This window comes from Nerophis ophidion, linkage group LG04, assembly GCF_033978795.1.
Source record: "Nerophis ophidion isolate RoL-2023_Sa linkage group LG04, RoL_Noph_v1.0, whole genome shotgun sequence".
Classification (NCBI taxonomy): Eukaryota; Metazoa; Chordata; class Actinopteri; order Syngnathiformes; family Syngnathidae; genus Nerophis; species Nerophis ophidion.
Window position 1 is genome coordinate 13,327,928 of NC_084614.1, and position 20,538 is coordinate 13,348,465.

The 20,538-nt window shown below is 41.2% G+C and overlaps 1 protein-coding gene across 2 annotated transcripts in view; it reads right to left on the minus strand.

Annotated features, from left to right (window-relative positions):
* nkain1 (sodium/potassium transporting ATPase interacting 1) overlaps positions 1 to 20,201 on the minus strand; it is a 36,321-nt gene extending 16,120 nt beyond the window's left edge. Inside the window, exons 1-5 of one of the 2 annotated variants that reach the window (XM_061897103.1) lie at positions 19,990 to 20,201; positions 19,439 to 19,769; positions 8,966 to 9,103; positions 8,816 to 8,896; positions 2,950 to 3,147 (exon numbers count right to left, since the gene is read on the minus strand). In XM_061897103.1, the coding sequence (XP_061753087.1) occupies positions 2,950 to 3,147; positions 8,816 to 8,896; positions 8,966 to 9,103; positions 19,439 to 19,492 (471 nt within the window). In that variant the 5' untranslated portion in view covers positions 19,493 to 19,769; positions 19,990 to 20,201. Of the gene's footprint in view, positions 1 to 2,949; positions 3,148 to 8,815; positions 8,897 to 8,965; positions 9,104 to 19,438; positions 19,773 to 19,989 lie in introns of both variants that reach the window. The other variant, XM_061897104.1, reaches the window with a different exon arrangement.
* Positions 20,202 to 20,538: the final 337 nt, after the last annotated feature.

The following is a 20,538-nucleotide window of genomic DNA, read 5'->3' on the forward strand; positions in this document are numbered from 1 at the left end:
AATTGAGAATCAGTTTGAATCAAGAAAATCCAAGATGGCGCCAGTGCCGTCTATCGCTGTCAGTTCTGTTTGTTTTTGTGCTGTTCACGTTTTTTGTTGTCCCTGTCAACTCACTGTTGGTGTATGATCGCCAAACGCTGTTGGATCTGTGTCCCTCTCACACGGACATGATCAACTTCCACGTTGGTTTTTCGACGTCCAAGTCAGCGTTCTCACCTGGCCGGATTCCTCCTTTCCTTTTTCGCCCACTGGCTCCTCCCCCCCGCCGAAAGCGCCACGGCAAACGTGACGGCCAGCTGGTGAGAGTTAGGGCACTCCTGGCCCGCCTTTCCGTGGCTTCCCGAAGGAGGTATGGTCCGGTACCTGGTCTCTTCCTGGATTGTGCCTGTTGTCGGTCTGCAGAGGGAAGCTCGCCCGCCTCGCTCCTGCTGGCCCCGCCCCCGGAGACGCGGCGTGAATTCCCGCCACCTGCGGGCTCTGTGTCGGGACCCACCTGGATTAGCAGCGGCCTTGGACGCGCCGGCCCCCGTTAAGTTCGGTCTTGTTAACACAAGATCCTTGACGAACAAAGCATTTATCCTGAAGGATTTATTCGTCTCCCGCGGACTGGACCTCCTCTGTTTGACAGAAACCTGGCTGAGAGTCGGTGAGTCCGCCGCTCCTAATGAACTTCTGCCTCCGGAGTGTTCCTATTTTAATTCTCCGCGGTCGTCCGGCCGAAAAGGAGGAGGATTAGCAGTCGTTTTACAAAATGACTTTAAATGCCGTCAGATCCGCCTGCAATCCTCCTTTTCAAGCTTGGAACTATGCATGTTTGAACTGGGTCTTTCTGATGTGGTCCTGTGTGCCGTCGTATATCCACCACCCAAGTACCACAAAGACTTTATAAATGACTTTTCTGAATTTCTGGCCGAAATCCTGCCCAAATATGATCGCGTCTTAATTGTTGGTGATTTTAATATTCACACCTGCTGCCCAGACGAACCTTTATCCAGGAGCTTCCTGAATGTCATTGACTCTTTTAACTTTGTACAGTCTGTGTGTGGTTCTACACACGAACGCGGGCATACACTAGACTTCGTACTGTCTTATGGTTTTATTGTTGACAATGTTGTTATTGGTGATGCGGTGTTCAGTGATCACAGTCCTGTTATGTTTAATTCAACTTTTGAACCTGATGTAAAGCCGCTTGCCGTGCGTCATGCGCGTGTTATTAGGTCTGACACCGCAGCCGCCTTTTCTCCTTTGTTCACTGAGTACATGCAGAGTATATCACACCCTGCAGACACTGAACAATTGATGTACTCTTTTCTTTCGACATGATTCAAAAAGCCACGGCCCCCTGACACCCCTTCTTAACTGTCTATGCCACGTCAAGGCTTGGTTAGCCCAGAATTTTTTAATAATGAATGAGGGAAAAACGGAAATTTCAGTTTTTGGTCCGGCCCTCACTGACTTGGGACCATTGCAACATGATGTGTTTCCCAAAGTCACCAGCCTTGGCGTCACTATAGACAGCCATTTTAAAGTAGACAAACAAGTCAATGGCGTTTTTAAATCGTGTTTTTATCACCTTCGTCTTTTAGTAAAGGTTAAACCGTTTTTATCTTTTAACCTTTTTGAACAAGTGGTGTATGCTTTTATTTCAAGTGGCCTGGACTACTGCAATGCACTTTATGCTGGCATTAGTCAAAAAGCTCTCTCCCGGTTGCAGTTAGTCCAGAACGCGGCAGCAGGACTTTTAAGAGGGGCCAGGAAACGCCAGCATATAACCCCAATTCTTCAGAGTTTGCACTGGCTCCCTGTTCATTTTAGAAGTGATTTTAAAACACTGCTGTTTGTTTTTAAATCTTTACATGGACTGGCACCTCAGTATGTCTCGGACCTCATCCAAATTTACATCCCTGCGCGCGCTCTGAGGTCCGAGAGCCAGTTCCAGCTCGTGGTGCCCAAGACCAGACTTAAGACCAGGGGAGACAGGGCCTTCTCTGTGGTCGGCCCTAAGGTCTGGAACAGTCTGCCCCTCCATGTTCAAACTGCTTCCATACTGGACTCTTTTAAGTCTCGTCTTAAGACCCACTTTTATTCTTTGGCTTTTAACACTACGTGAGTTGTGTGGTTCTCTGTTGTCCTGTGTGTTTTTTATACACTTTGATTTCTATTTTACTGTTTTAATTGATTTTACCCTTTAAAAAAGTTTTTAATCATATTTGTTTTTATATTGTTTTTATTGGTTTGATATTTATTTATTTTTTGTTTTTATTCAGTCATTGGTGGAGCATAATATGTATATATATAAAATGTTTTTTTTATTTTTTATTTTTTTACAATTGTCTTTAACATGGCTGTGCAGCACTTTGGAAACGTTATTGTTGTTTAAATGTGCTATATAAATAAAGTGGATTGGATTGGATTGAAGAATCTGATTGAATTGAGAATCGTATTGAACCGAGAATCTGTTCGAATCTCGAATCGTGTTGAATCAAGACATGATTTTAATCGAGAATCTGTACGAATCAAAAATCGTGTAGAATGGAGAATTGATTTGAATTGAGAATCGGTTTGAATCAACAATCTGTTTGAATTAGAATCATGTTGGATGGAGAATTTGTTTGAGTGGAAAATCGTGTAGAATCGAGAATTGATATGAATCAAGAATCGTGTTGAATCGAGAATCTGTTCGAATCAAAAATCAAGTTAAATCATGGGGCCAAAGAAAGTAGCGAGTGCCAGCACTTGGATAAAGAAGGTGAGAAACAGTATTGGATTCAAGGAGAAACTCCCAGCAAGTATGGAACCGACTACAAAGTGAGAAAAAAAATGCCTTAAAAATTGCATGCTAACGTTAGCAGGATAGCATTAAAACATTTTTTTTTAGTTTCGAAGTTAAATTAAAGAATGTTCCAATAAAAAAACAAGCTGGGGGTCCCCTTTTGAGCCTGTACGTACCGCCAGCAGGATCTGAACGGCCGAACTCAGCACCTCCATGTACTGGTAGTCGAGCAGACACCCGGACACGGTGATGACGTGGTGGTCGTCGGGAGCCAAGTACGAGTCCAGCACGGGAGTCACGAGGCAACCGGGACCGTGCTCCATCCACCATGAACGATGCAGGGACGTGTTGAACGTCATGAGGAAGTCCCTGTCCTGCTTGGACACACACACACACACACATCCATACCACTGGGGGGTAAGTCTTCTTCACCATCACACCATGGCCGCACAATTTCAAACTTTCCGGTGTGGTTAAAAATATGAAATATCGACACCGATATTGGTCAAAAGTATATAAATAAGATTTCATTAATATACTTTACAAAAGTGTAGATGAGTTCTGACAGTGGTTTTCTGAAGTATGTGGTGATATCCGTTACACACCGATGTGGCTTTTAAATGCAGTACCGCTTGAGGGATCCAAGGTCACGGGAATTTAATGTTACATGCAGTGATTTCTCCAGATTCTCTGAACCTTTTGATGATATTACGGAGCGTAGATGATGAAATCCCTAAATTCCTTGCAATAGCTGGTTGAGAAATGTTGTTCTTCATCAATTTGCTCACGCATTTGTTGACAAAGTGGGGACCTTCGCCCCGTCCTTGTTTGGGAATGACTGAGCATTTCATGGAAGCTGCTTTTATACATCTTGCCAATTAGCCCTTTCACCTGTGGGATGTTCCACATAAGTGTTTGATGAGCATTCCTCAACAAATATCCTGCCAAGGCGGGCTCCGTGAACGACGGCGGGATGTAGCAGCCATTACAGAGATTGATACTGAAAGTCCGAAAGGCTGTAAACCCACTGGAGCCGGGAACCTCTGTGGCCTACCGCATTGCCAGGTTTTCTTTCTTGGATCGGATTCATGAGATCTAGATCGGATGGCGAGCTGTGTTGGTGACCCGACTGGTTGCAAACAAATAGTCCCAGACTATTTTTATGCACTTGAACATAGTTTGTGCGGTTGATCTACCGTTTATTAGTTTGTTTGACCGTTCGTTCGACCTTTCGTGTGCTTGTTCAACCGTTCAATTGAACGTTTGTTCGACCTTTCGTGCGTTTGTTCGAACGTTCAACCGTTTGTTTGTTAAATCATTGATTTGTTTGACCGTTTGATTGACCGTTCTTCTGACCGTTTGTTAGTTAGTCCGTTCACATGTTTGTCAGACCGTTTTTTTTTACCTTATTCGTTAGTTTGTTTTACCGATTGTTCCACTTTTTATTCAACGGTTTATGCAATTGTTTGTTAGTTAGTTCGCTAGTTTGATTGACCGACCGACCGACCGACTGTCCGTTCGAACGAACGGTTGATCGAACGAAAGGTCAATCAAACGGACGGTCAATCAAACGGACGGTCGATCAAACGGACGGACGGACGGTCGACGGTAGATCGAACGTTCGAAAGGACGATCGAACATTCGATCTACCGTCTGACCGTTCGATCGGCCGTCCGACCGCCCGTCTGACCGTCGACCGTCCGTCCGTCCGTTTGATCGACCGTCCGTTTGATTGACCGTCCGTTTGATTGACCTTTCGTTCGATCAACCGTTCGTTCGATTGACTGTTCGACCGACCGTTCGTTCGACCGTTCGTTCGACCGTCGGGCCGTTCGTTAGAATGTTCGATCGACCATCCGACCTTTCGACTGTCCGACCGTTCGATCGTCCGACAGTCTGCCCGTTCGATCGACCGTCCGTTCGGCCGCCCGTTCGATTGACCCTTTGTAAGTTAGTCCGTTTGACCGATTGTTCGACTTTTTGTTAGTTTGTTCGTTTGACCATTCCTTCGATCGTTTGTTAGTTTATTCGTCCTACCCTTTGTTAGTTCGCTCGTCAGTCTGTACGACCGTTCGTTCGACTGTTTTGTTAGTCTGTTTTACCGATTGTTCTACTGTTCATTCAACTGTTCGTTCGTTCTTTGATTTATTTGACCGTTCGTTCGACTGCTTGATCCATAGTTTGTTAGTTCGCTCATTAGTCTGTTTGACTGTTTGTTCGACTGTTCAATGGTTTATCTAACCGTTCGTTCGACCTTAAAAACGTTTGTTCAATGGTTCGTACGACCTTTCATGTGTTTGTTCGACCGTTTGTTCAACCTTTCATGCGTTTGTTCAGCGGTTCATTCGACCTTTTATGCATTTGTCCGACCGTTTGTTCAACCATTTAGTTAGTTAGTTCGTTAAATTGTTTGACCTTTCGTTCGACTGTTCGTTCAACTGTTTGTTTGATCGACCTTTCGTCTAACCGTTTGTTAGTTACTTCGTTTGTTAGTTTGATCGACCGTTCGTCTGACCGTTTGTTAGTTCGTTAGTCTGTTTGACCGATTGTCCGACTGTTTTTTAGTTTGATCAACCGTTCGTCTGACCCTTTGTTAGTTAGTTAGTCTGTTTGACCGATTGTTCGACTGTTTGTTTGTTCGTCCTAGAGTTTCTTAGTTCGTTTGTTAGTCCGTACGACCGTTCGTTCGACTGTTTTGTTAGTCGGTTTTACCGATTGTTCCACTGTTCATTCAACTGTTCGTTCGATCGTTTGTTAGTTCGTTCTTTGATTTGTTTGACCGTTCGTTCGACTGCTTGATCCATAGTTTGTTAGTTCGCTCATTAGTCTGTTTGACTGTTTGTTTGACTGTTCAATGGTTTATCTAACCGTTCGTTCGACCTTACAAACGTTTGTTCGACCGTTTGTTCAATGGTTCGTACGACCTTTCATGTGTTTGTTCGACCGTTTGTTCAACCTTTCATGCGTTTGTTCAGCGGTTCATTCGACCTTTTATGCATATGTTCGACCGTTTGTTCAACCATTTAGTTAGTTAGTTCGTTAAATTGTTTGACCTTTCGTTCGACTGTTCGTTCAACTGTTTGTTTGATCGACCTTTCGTCTAACCGTTTGTTAGTTAGTTTGATAGACCGTTCGTCTGACCGTTTGTTAGTCCGTTAGTCTGTTTGACCGATTGTCCGACTGTTTTTTAGTTTGATCCACCGTTTGTCTGACCCTTTGTTAGTTAGTTAGTCTGTTTGACCGATTGTTCGACTGTTTGTTTGTTCGTCCTAGAGTTTCTTAGTTCGCTTGTTAGTCCGTACGACCATTCTTTCAACTGTTCGTTTGATCGTTTGTTAGTTCGTTCGCTGGTTTGTTTGACCATTCGTCTGACTGCTTGATTGACAGTTTGTTAGTTCGCTCATTAGTCTGTTTGACTGTTTGTTCAATTGTTTATTTAACTGTTCGTTCGACCTAACAAACGTTTGTTCGATCGTTTGTTCGACCATTCGTTTGACCGTCCGTGCCTTTGTTTGACTGTTTGTTCAACCGTTCGGCGAACCTTTGTTCAACCATTCGTTTGACCTTTCGTGCGTTTGTTCGACCATTCTATCGGGTAATAGTGGTGACCCTCGCCCCATCGTTCCATTTTAATGAAAACTAGAGTCAATAGTGGAGGACTCCCAAGATGTAACAGGGTGAAAACCCCCATAAAAATCAAAGCTTTGTAGCTTTCTGCTCCAATGAGAGACTTTTCCAGGAGTCTGGGAGCACGACACAACTCATCAGGCTCAACGTGACGTGTTTCTGAGCATGGCGAGGGTCTCAAACTATTTCATTGTATTTTTTCAAACATGAGGGATGTGCCTTCAGGGATGCGAGGGAGGGAGGGGGCGGGCGGGCGACTTTGCGGCTGGCAGAGCGGTTCGGTTCTCTCCAGCAGCCCAGTGACCACTGGGGAGGAGACGGGGGTAAAAAAGGGAGGATGTGCGCTTATTTTCCTCGCCCCCCCCATTTCTGTCTCCAGAGATCTGGACTATTATTTTTAAAAACCAAGACAGAGAGCTCTCATTCCGTCGCAAACTTCCTGAAATGCTGCTGTGCACACCGCTCCTAGAAATAACATTGAATAATGTCTTTAAATACCAATTAACACACACTTTTCCTTGTTAATGATACCAGAGTGGATTTTTGGAATTGTTATCTGCCTCCTTAATATCGTTAAAGAAGTCTTCTTCATGAAGTATTGCTTCGATTATATCCCTCTTTGCAAAGATAAGTATGCTCAGTGCACTGAACTTCACAGATAAATGTTCCTAATGTTTGGTTTTTAACACACGGGACAAGACCTTAAAAACAGCTCTCAGTATCTGTAGAATACTCTACTACAAGCTAGCGATGTCCCGGTCTGATACTGATATCACCTATTTGTCCGATAAAGAATGCGATGATATTTAAGATGTGTGATACAAGCAGTCCTGCAGCATGTATACGGGTGTGTGATATAATGCGCGATACAAGCAGTCCTGCAGAGTGTTTACTTGTGTGTGATATCATGTATGCTCCAGGCAGTCCTGCAGCGTGTTTACTTGTGTGTGATATCATGTGCGATACAATCAGTTCTACAGCATGTTTACTTGTGTGTGATATCATGTGCAATACAAGCAGTCCTGCGACGTGTTTACTTTTGTGTGATATCATGTGCGATACAGGCAGTCCTGCAGCGTGTTTACTTGTGTGTGATATCATGTGCAATACAATAAGTTGTACAGCGTGTTTACTTGTGTGTGATATCATGTGCGATACAATCAGTTCTACAGCGTGTTTACTTGTGTGTGTTTTCACGTGCGATACATTTACTTGTTTGTGATACGATGTGCGATACAATCAGTTCTACAATCAGTTCTACAATCAGTTTGTGTGTTTTCACGTGCGATACATTTACTTGTTTGTGATACGATGTGCGATACAACCTATTTACATACCTAAATATTATTGCTTGTATATATATATATATATATATTTGTTTAATATTTATTTATGACAACTTTATTTAGTCCTTATTGATGTATTTCATTCCTATTCATTCTGATACTAAACGATTCACAATTTTTTCAATAGATTAATTATTTCATACATTATTTATATCATAATCAATTATTTCTATAATTCATAATAAATAATAATTATGTTTGAATATTTTTATAAATAATTTTGTATTATCATATTATTGTATTCTTATTCATTCTGATACTAAACTGATTCATATTTTTTTTTAAATAGATTTTTAAAAAATACAATATATTTTTTAAATATTGTATTACAATTATTTCATCAACTCATTAATAATTTGTTCATACATTACTTATAATCAATTCATAATCAAAAAAATAATTATGTTTTAATATTTTTTATTCATAATTTTGTATTATTATTATGTTGTTGTATTCTTATTCATTCCGATACTAAACCGATTCATAATTCTTTTTATTAAATTTTCAAAAAATACTATATTTTTTAAAAAGTTTCATTATATTTTATCAATTCATTAATTATTATTTTATACATATATATAATAATTCATAATTAATTTTTTATTACTATGTTATTGTATTCCTATTCATCCCGATACTAAACTGATTCATTTTTTTTATAGATTTTCAAAAAATACTATAGTGTGTTACTATAATTATTTTATCAATTCATTAATAATTATTTAATATATTATTTATATCATAATTCATAATAAAAATGTTTTAATATTTTTTATTAATAAGTTTGTATTATGTTATTGTATTCTTATTCATCCCGATACTAAAACAATTTATAATTTTTTTTTTAAGATTTTCAAAAAATACTATATTGTGTTATTGTAATTATTTTATCAATTCATTAATTATTTTACACATTATATCATAATCAATTCATAATAAAAAACAAGTATGTTTTAATGTTTTATTCATTTTTTTTTATTATTATGTTGTTCTTTTTTTCAATATATTATTAACTATTATATTGAATGTCTAAGATACTAAAACTGACATTGAAGAACATTCCACTCACCTGAGACAGGTTCCCCACCTCCAGGTAGAAGCAGATGATGAAGGAGTTCCAGCCCACCCACAGCACCAGCCACACTGCATACTGCTCGCAAACACACACCTTTAAAGCTGCCCCTTCCACCACAACACACAACCGGGGCTCGGTACTCACAAAGATGAGGTATCTGAAGCGGAACTGCACGGTGCCGAACATGCCCAGGATGACGGCCATGATGTGCAGGAAGTTGGCCAGGATGGGCGCCCACTGGTAGCCCAGGAAATCGAACACCTGCCTCTGCAGGGCGGCCACCTGCGCGCAGGTCAGGGAGGTCAACAAAATGCATCCTCAAGTGCACAGTGACAGGGGCGCAGGCCTGCTGCAGTTGTTGTCATGGCAACTGCCTGGAGCACCCCCAGTTATATAAAAAAAAAAAAAAAAAAAGGCGCCCCCAAACTAATGAGGATGTATGATCTGAACCCTGGTGGTGCACAACTACTCATCAGAGGAGCAAACATAACAATGGCCCCTGCAAGCAGTCTGATCACACAACACACACACACACACACACACACACACACACACACACACACAGGCTCGCATTACACACTTATTACATTTGAAGTCCCAAAAGCTATTTATAGACTCTGCTAAGTTTAACTCCAGAATGGACACCAGATGGTGAGCGAGGGCCTCCTTCTTCTTCTTGCAGGTTTTTACCAGCCCACACACACACACACACACGCACACGCACACGCACACGCACACACACACACACACACCCAGGGTGGACCCCTCCCTATGTGAAGACCAAATGAGAGTGTTTTGCGTGATGAATCGCATGTAAAATGACAAACAATGCATTACAGGGCAGACACAAAGCCCGGGGGGCTAGGTCTTTCCCATTCCGTCCAATTTTCTACTGCTTGTCCCTTTTGGGGTCGTGCGATTTAATTTGGCCCTCCACTTCATTTACTGTGGCCCTTCACACCATTAATCGTGGCGCGCCACATCATTTAATGTTGCATACGATGTCGAAAATTTCCCAAAAACAACTTGAAATGTGGACTCGTCAGACCACGGAACACTTTTCCACTTTGCGTCAGTCCATTTTAAATGATCTCGGGCCCAGAGAATCCGGCGGCGTTTCTGGATGTTGTTGATAAATGGCTTTCGCTTTGCACAGTAAAGCTTTAACTTGCACTTACAGATGTGGCGACAAACTGTATTTAGTGACAGTGGTTTTCTGAAGTGTTCCTGAGCCCATGTGGTGATATCCTTTACAGAGATTGATGTCGGTTTTTGAAACAGGGCCATCTGAGGGATCAAAGATCACGGTCATTCAATCTTACGTGGAGTGATTTCTCCAGACTCTCTGAACCTTTTGATGATATTATGGACCGTAGATGTTGAAATCCCTAAATTTGAGAAACGTTGTTCTTAAACTGTTTGACTATTTGCTCACGCAGTTGTGGACAAAGGGGTGTACCTCGCCCCATCCTTTCTTGTGAAAGACTGAGCATTTTTTGGGAAGCTGTTTTTATGCCCAATCATGGCACCCAACTGTTCCCAATTAGCCTGCACACCTGTGGGATGTTCCAAATAAGTGTTTGATGAGCATTCCTCAACTTTATCAGTATTTATCGCCACCTTTCCCAACTTCTTTGTCACGTGTTGCTGGCATCAAATTCTAAAGTTAATGATTATTTGCAAAAAAAAAATGTTTATGCGTTTGAACATCAAATATGTTGTCTTTGTAGCATATTCAACTGAATATGGGTTGAAAAGGATTTGCAAATCATTGTATTCTGTTTATATTTACATCTAACACAATTTCCCAACACATATGGAAACGGGGTTTGTATATAAACATTCATATTCCCTGTTAGATGCAGCCTTTTAAAGCCACAATTCCGACGCGGCCCTCAATAAAAACATATTTTTTATCTGTGACGCAGCAGGAAGGGGCTCTAAAAAAAACATAGCAGCACATTTTATTGCTCCATCTCACTGTGGCGTAAAACAGTCAAACTGGTTTCAAATGTATGTTAAATTGCTTGTTTTGCAGAAAACAATCAAGTCAATTTGCATTTTTTTTTGTACTCAACATACATCAAAGTCAATTCAGGTGTGATTAAAAAAAATAGTGCTGTCAAATGAATTGATTCTGATTAACCACGCTTTTGAATTTGGATTAATCACAGGTTGTTTACTTTTGAATACAAATGCAGTTTGCATGTTGTTGTCATGCAGGAACATCTTTGTTCAAAATGTCCAGTCAGGGGGTATTTATGCGTGAAATGTATTTTATTGTTCACCATTTTTAATTTGAATTTATATATGTATTCACTAATATTTATATATTGACCTGATCAAGGACTGTATGAAAAGGGAGCATGTCTTGGTTTAACTCTTATCTTACTGATAGGATGCAGTGCGTCTCCCATAACAATGTGACCTCGGACTACGTTAAGGTAACGTGTGGAGTTCCCCAGGGTTCGGTCCTTGGCCCTGCACTCTTCAGTATCTGCATGCTGCCGCTAGGTGACATCATACGCAAATACGGTGTTAGCTTTCACTGTTATGCTGATGACACCCAACTCTACATGCCCCTAAAGCTGACCAACACGCCGGATTGTAGTCAGCTGGAGGCGTGTCTTAATGAAATTAAACAATGGATGTCCGCTAACTTTTTGCAACTCAACACCAAAAAAACGGAAATGCTGATTATCGGTCCTGCCAGACACCGACCTCTATTTAATAATACAACTTTAACATTTGACAACCAAATAATAAAACAAGGTGACTCGGTAAAAAATCTGGGTATTATCTTCGACCCAACTCTCTCCTTTGAGTCACACATTAAAAGCGTTAATAAAACGGCCTTCTTTCATCTCCGTAATATCGCTAAAATTCGCTCCATTTTGTCCACTAAAGACGCCGAGATCATTATCCATGCGTTTGTTACGCCTCGTCTCGATTACTGTAACGTATTATTTTCGGGTCTCCCCATGTCTAGCATTAAAAGATTACAGTTGGTACAAAATGCGGCTGCTAGACTTTTGACAAGAACAAGAAAGTTTGATCACATTACGCCTGTACTGGCTCACCTGCACTGGCTTCCTGTGCACTTAAGATGTGACTTTAAGGTTTTACTACTTACGTATAAAATACTACACGGTCTAGCTCCATCCTATCTTGCCGATTGTATTGTACCATATGTCCCGGCAAGAAACCTGCCTTCAAAAGACTTTGGCTTATTAGTGATTCCTAGAGCCCCAAAAAAGTCTGCGGGCTATAGAGCGTTTTCCGTTCGGGCTCCAGTACTCTGGAATGCCCTCCCGGTAACAGTTCGAGATGCTACCTCAGTAGAAGCATTTAAGTCTCACCTTAAAACTCATCTGTATACTCTAGCCTTTAAATAGACCTCCTTTTTAGACCAGTTGATCTTCCGCTTCTTTTCTTTCTCCTATGTCCCCCCCTCCCTTGTGGAGGGGGTCCGGTCCGATGACCATGGATGAAGTACTGGCTGTCCAGAGTCGAGACCCAGGATGGAACGCTCGTCGGGACCCAGTATGGACCGCTCGCCTGTATCGATTGGGGACATCTCTACGCTGCTGATCCGCCTCCGCTTGAGATGGTCTCCTGTGGACGGGACTCTCGCTGCTGTCTTGGATCCGCTTTGAACTGAACTCTCGCGGCTGTGTTGGAGCCACTATGGATTGAACTTTCACAGTATCATGTTAGACCCGCTCGACATCCATTGCTTTCGGTCCCCTAGAGGGGGGGGGGGGTTGCCCACATCTGAGGTCCTCTCCAAGGTTTCTCATAGTCAGCATTGTCACTGGCGTCCCACTGGGTGTGAATTCTCCCTGCCCAGTGGGTGTGAGTTTTCCTTGCCCTTTTGTGGGTTCTTCCGAGGATGTCATAGTCGTAAAGGTTTGTACAGTCCTTTGAGACATTTGTGATTTAGGGCTTTATAAATAAACATTGATTGATTGATTCTTCCTCCAAACACCACAAGTTGATTTTCTACCAAAAAGTTCTATTTTGGTTTCATCTGACCACATGACATTCTCCCAATCCTCTGCTGTATCATCCATGTGTTCTCTGGCAAACTTCAGACGGGCCTGGACATACACTGGCTTAAGCAGGGGGACACGTCTGGCACTGCAGGATTTGATTAGTGTGTTACTGATGGTAACCTTTGTTACTTTGGTCCCAGCTCTCTGCAGGTCATTCACCAGGTCCCCCCGTGTGGTTTTGGAATTTTTGCCTGCCGTTCTCATGATCATTTTGACCCTACGGGATGAGATCTTGCGTGGAGCCCCAGATTGAGGGAGATTATCAGTGGTCTCGTATGTCTTCCATTTTCTGATAATTGTTCCCACAGTTGATTTTTTTCACACCAAGCTGCTTGCCTATTGTAAATTCACTCTTCCCAGTCTGGTGCAGGTCTACAATTCTTTTCCCGGCGTCCTTCCACACCTCTTTGGTCTTGGCCATAGTGGAGTTTGGAGTCTGACTGTTTGAGGCTGTGGACAGGTGGTTTTTATACAGATAACGAGTTCAAACAAGTGCCATTAATACAGGTAACGAGTGGAGGACAGAAGATCTTCTTAAAGAAGAAGTTACAGGTCTGTGAGAGCCAGACATCTTTCCTGTTTGAAGTGATCAAATACTTTTTTTCCACCATAATTTACAAATAAATTCTTTAAAATTTCTACAATGTGAATTCCTGGATTTTTTTTTCACATTCTGTCTCTCACAGTTGAAGTGTACCTATGATGAAAATTACAGACCTCTGTCATCATTTGAAGTGGGAGAACTTGCACAATCGCTGGCTGACTAAATACTTTTTTACCCCACTGTATATTGGTCCCTATATGGAAGGTACTTATTTGAGTAGTAATGCAAGCACACACACACACACACACACACACACACACACACACACACACACACACACACACACACACACACACACACACACACACACACACACACACACACACACAACTTTGACTGTAGTGGCCACAATAAATTTGGGATTACACCATCTGAAGCATGCTCCTCTAATTACACCTTCAAGTTACACACTAACTTGTACATCAAGCCTTATATGGAAGGTACCTTTTTGGGTAGTAATGCAAACACAAACAAACACACACACACACAGACACAACTTTGACTGTAGTGGCTACAAAAAATGTGAGATTACTAAATCTGAAGTATACTGCTCTAATTATACCTTCAAGTTACACACTAACATGTACATCAGTCCTTATATGGAAGGTACCTTTTTTTGGGTAGTAATGCAAACACAAACACACACACAACTTGACTGTAGCGGACACAAAAAATGTGTGATTACAAAATCTGAAGCATGCTGCTCTAATTATACCTTCAAGTTACACACTAACATGTACATTGGTCCTTATATGGAAGGTACCTTTTTGGGTAGTAATGCAAACAAACACACTTTTGACTGTAGCCCACACAATAAAAATGTATGATTACAAAATCTGAAGCATGCTGCTCTAATTAAGCCTTCAAGTTACACACTAACATGTACATCAGTCCTTATATGGAAGGTACCTTTTTTTGGGTAGTAATGCAAACAAACACACTTTTGACTGTAGCGCACACAATAAAAATGTGTGATTACAAAATCTGAAGCATGCTGCTCTAATTATACGTTCAAGTTACACACTAACATGTATATCAGTCCTTATATGGAAGGTACCTTTTTTTGGGTAGTAATGCAAACACAAACACACACACAACTTGACTGTAGCGGACACAAAAAATGTGTGATTACAAAATCTGAAGCATGCTGCTCTAATTAAACCTTCAAGTTACACACTAACATGTACATCAGTCCTTATATGGAAGGTACCTTTTTTTTGGGTAGTAATGCAAACACAAACACACACACAACTTGACTGTAGCGGACACAAAAAATGTGTGATTACAAAATCTGAAGCATGCTGATCTAATTACACCTTCAAGTTACACACTAACATGTACATCAGTTCTTATATGAAAGGTACCATTTTTTGGGTAGTAACGCAAACACAAACACACACACAACTTTACTGTAGCACACACAAAAATGTGTGATTACAAAATCTGAAGCATGCTGACCTAATTATACCTTCAAGTTACACACTAACATGTACATCAGTCCTTATATGGAAGGTACCTTTTTTTGGGTAGTAATGCAAACACAAACAAACACACAACTTGACTGTAGCGGACACAAAAAATGTGAGATTGCTAAATCTGAAGCATACTGCTCTAATTACACCTTCAAGTTACACACTAACATGTACATCAGTCCTTATATGGAAGGTACCTTTTTTTGGGTAGAAATGGAAACACAAACACACACACACAAGTTTAACTGTAATGGCTACAAAAAATGTGTCATTACAAAATCTGAAGCATGCTGCTCTAATTAAACCTTCAAGTTACACACTAAGATGTACATCGGTCCTTATATGGAATGTACCTTTTTTTGGGTAGTAATGCAAACACAAACAAACAGACACACACAACTTTGACTGTAATGGCCACAAAAAATGTGTGATTACAAAATCTGAAGCATGCTGATCTAATTATACCTCTAAGTTACACACTAACATGTACATCAGTCCTTATATGGAAGGTACCTTTTTTTGGGTAGTGATGCAAAAACAAACACACACACAACTTGACTGTGGCGGACACAAAAAATGTGTGATTACTAAATCTGAAGCATACTGCTCCAATTACACCTTCAAGTTACACACTAACATGTACATCAGTCCTTATATGGAAGGTACCTTTTTGGGTAGTAATGCAAACACACACACACTTGACTGTAGCGCACACAATAAAAATGTGTGATTACAAAATCTGAAGCATGCTGATCTAATTATACCTTCAAGTTACACACTAACATGTACATCAGTCCTTATATGGAAGGTACCTTTTTTTGGGTAGTAATGCACACACAAACACACACACAACTTGACTGTAGCGGACACAAAAATGTGTGATTACTAAATCTGAAGCATGCTGCTCTAATTACACCTTCAAGTTACACACTAACATGTATATCAGTCCTTATATGGAAGGTACCTTTTTTTGGGTAGTAATGCAAACACAAACACAACTTGACTGTAGCGGACACAAAAATGTGTGATTACTAAATCTGAAGCATGCTGATGTAATTATACCTTCAAGTTACACACTAACATGTATATCAGTCCTTATACGGAAGGTACCTTTTTTTTGGGTAGTAATGCAAACACAAACACAAACAAACACACTCACACAAGTTTGACGGTAATGGCCACAAAAAATGTGTGATTACAAAATCTGAAGCATGCTGCTCTAATTAAACCTTCAAGTTACACACTAAGATGTACATCGGTCCTTATATGGAATGTACCTTTTTTTGGGTAGTAATGCAAACACAAACACAAATCAAACACACACACACAAGTTTGACTGTAATGGCCACAAAAAATGTGTGATTACAAAATCTGAAGCATGCTGCTCTAATTAAACCTTCAAGTTACACACTAACATGTACATCGGTCCTTACTTGGAAGGTACCTTTTTGGGTTGTAATGCAAACACACACACACTTTTGACTGTAGCGCACACAATAAAAATGTGTGATTACAAAATCTGAAGCATGCTGCTCTAATTATACCTCTAAGTTACACACTAACATGTACATCAGTCCTTATATGGAAGGTACCTTTTTTTGGGTAGTAATGCAAACACAAACACACACACAGCTTGACTGTAGCGAACACAATAAAAATGTGTGATTACAAAATCTGAAGCATGCTGCTCTAATTACACCTTCAAGTTACACACTAACATGTACATCGGTCCTTACATGGAAGGTACCTTTTTGGGTTGTAATGCAAACACACACACACTTTTGACTGTAGCGCACACAATAAAAATGTGTGATTACAAAATCTGAAGCATGCTGCTCTAATTATACCTCTAAGTTACACACTAACATGTACATCAGTCCTTATATGGAAGGTACCTTTTTTTGGGTAGTAATGCAAACACAAACACACACACAGCTTGACTGTAGCGAACACAATAAAAATGTGTGATTACAAAATCTGAAGCATGCTGACCTAATTATACCTTCAAGTTACACACTAACATGTACATTGGTCCTTATATGGAAGGTACCTTTTTTTGGGTAGTAATGCAAACACACACACACTTGACTGTAGCGCACACAATAAAAATGTGTGATTACAAAATCTGAAGCATGCTGATCTAATTAAACCTTCAAGTTACACACTAACATGTACATCAGTCCTTATATGGAAGGTACCTTTTTTTGGGTAGTAATGCAAAAACAAACACACACACAACTTGACTGTAGCGGACACAAAAAATGTGTGATTACTAAATCTGAAGCATGCTGATCTAATTATACCTTCAAGTTACACACTAACATGTACATCAGTCCTTATATGGAATGTACCTTTTTTTGGGTAGTAATGCAAACACAAACACACACACAACTTGACTGTAGCGGACACAAAAATGTGTGATTACAAAATCTGAAGCATGCTGCTCTAATTAAACCTTCAAGTTACACACTAACATGTACATCGGTCCTTACATGGAAGGTACCTTTTTGGGTAGTAATGCAAACACACACACACTTTTGACTGTAGCGCACACAATAAAAATGTGTGATTACTAAATCTGAAGCATACTGCTCCAATTACACCTTCAAGTTACACACTAAAATGTACATCAGTCCTTATATGGAAGGTACCTTTTTGGGTTGTAATGCAAACACACACACACTTTTGACTGTAGCGCACACAATAAAAATGTGTGATTACAAAATCTGAAGCATGCTGCTCTAATTACACCTTCAAGTTACACACTAACATGTACATCGGTCCTTATATGGAATGTACCTTTTTGGGTAGTAATGCAAACACACACACACACACTTTTGACTGTAGCGAACACAATAAAAATGTGTGATTACAAAATCTGAAGCATGCTGCTCTAATTATACCTTCAAGTTACACACTAACAGGTACATTATCTTCAAGTTACACACTAACAGGTGCATCGGTCCATATATGGAAGGTACCTTTTTGGGTAGTAATGCAAACACACACACTTTTGACTGTAGTGGCCACAAAAAATGTGTGATTACAAAATCTGAAGCACGCTGCTCTAATTACACCTTCAAGTTACACACTAACATGTACATCATCTTCAAGTTACACACTAACATGTACATCGGTTCTATATGGAAGGTACCTTTTTGGGTAGTAATGCAAACACAAACACGTTTGACTGTAGAGGCCACAAAAAACGTGTGATTACTAAATCTGAAGCATACTGCTCTAATTACACCTTCAAGTTACACACTAACATGTACATCGGTCCTTACATGGAAGGTACCTTTTTGGGTTGTAATGCAAACACACACACACTTTTGACTGTAGCGCACACAATAAAAATGTGTGATTACAAAATCTGAAGCATGCTGCTCTAATTACACCTTCAAGTTACACACTAACATGTACATCGGTCCTTATATGGAATGTACCTTTTTGGGTAGTAATGCAAACACACACACACACACTTTTGACTGTAGCGAACACAATAAAAATGTGTGATTACAAAATCTGAAGCATGCTGCTCTAATTATACCTTCAAGTTACACACTAACAGGTACATTATCTTCAAGTTACACACTAACAGGTGCATCGGTCCATATATGGAAGGTACCTTTTTGGGTAGTAATGCAAACACACACACTTTTGACTGTAGTGGCCACAAAAAATGTGTGATTACAAAATCTGAAGCACGCTGCTCTAATTACACCTTCAAGTTACACACTAACATGTACATCATCTTCAAGTTACACACTAACATGTACATCGGTTCTATATGGAAGGTACCTTTTTGGGTAGTAATGCAAACACAAACACGTTTGACTGTAGCGGCCACAAAAAACGTGTGATTACTAAATCTGAAGCATACTGCTCTAATTACACCTTCAAGTTACACACTAACATGTACATCGGTCCTTACATGGAAGGTACCTTTTTGGGTTGTAATGCAAACACACACACACTTTTGACTGTAGCGCACACAATAAAAATGTGTGATTACAAAATCTGAAGCATGCTGCTCTAATTACACCTTCAAGTTACACACTAACATGTACATCAGTCCTTATATGGAAGGTACCTTTTTGGGTAGTAATGCAAACAAACACACTTTTGACTGTAGCGCACACAATAAAAATGTGTGATTACAAAATCTGAAGCACGCTGCTCTAATTATACCTTCAAGTTACACACTAACATGTACATCATCTTCAAGTTACACACTAACATGTACATCATCTTCAAGTTACACACTAACATGTACATCGGTCCCTATATGGAAGGTACTTCTTAGGGTAGTAATGCAAACACAAACATTGCTAATTCATCATCAATATTCATGCCGTTATCAGTTGAGACGCTTATGAAATAGTTAAAAAAAATGTCAATTATGAATGTTTGCATCATGTCTAAAAAGAGCAAACATCATCTTTAAGGTGTGCAGGTTGTCGTCATCAAAGCGGCGTGCACTCACCAGCTGCAGGCAGCAAACCACCAGCAGGGTGCATCTCCCGTCGCACTTGCCCATCTTGGAGGGCTCGGGACGCGGCTTGGAGCCGCGGAGGCTCCGCGGGAAGGAGGACGGCTCCCCGGTCAGATCCAGACTTGCCTGGGCCGCGTCAGCTCACACCATTCCGGGCTGAAGACACCTCCCTCCTCGTCCGTCGCTTCCTCTCACGATATTTGACCCATTTTTTTTTTTTTTTTTTTAGTGTTCAATTTTTTTTTTTTTGTCTTCCAGGGGGATGAGAGGGGGGGCTGGCACCTTCTCCTGCGGTCACACCAAGCGATCACCTCGGCCACACCTTCTAGGGAGAGGGGGGGGGGGGATGCGCGCGCGCGCGCACACACACACACAAAGACACAAAGAGAGGCGAAAAAGTGTCATGATGGCCGCGGGCGGTGGACACAAATGAGCATCATATGATAGCGGATCACACGGCCGAGGCGGGAGGGGGACGAGGCGGCCGAGCTGGCGGCGTCGCTTTACCGCCAGGCGACACAAAGCTGCGCGTTGTGACTCACCGCGTCCGAGACGACGACGAAGAAGGAACAAGAAGAGGCGCCACCTTCCCGTCTCGCCGGCGTCTACCCTCCGCCCTCGGTGGTGGGCCGGGTGGGTCCGTGTCGATGGTCCCGGGGTCCGCTGTGGAAGATAACGGGGTCCCCCGCGCCTACGTCTCCGCGCTCCGCGTCTTTTGTCAACAATCGGTGCCGGGGCGTGAGGGGGAGGAGCCGGAGGAGGGAGCGGGCGGGAGGGAGGGGGGAGGGGTTGGTTGGGGGGGGGGGGGGGGCTTGGCGGTCTGGCAGACCCCCCCCCCCTCATGACACCCCCCCCCTCCTCTACCAAGCACATCATGAAAAAGGCAACGTTAATAAAAAATAAAAAAATAAAAAAAAGAGAGAATGGACGCATGCGCACAAGAGCGCCGGGAAAAGACGAGCGCTTGGTCCTTCATCATAAAAGTCCTGAGAAGTTGAAAAAAAGGGAAATATTTCAAGAATTTATTTTTAATTTTTTTCCATTTTGATGGAAAACAAAAACAATCAGTAATGAGGGCCACTTCTCTATAA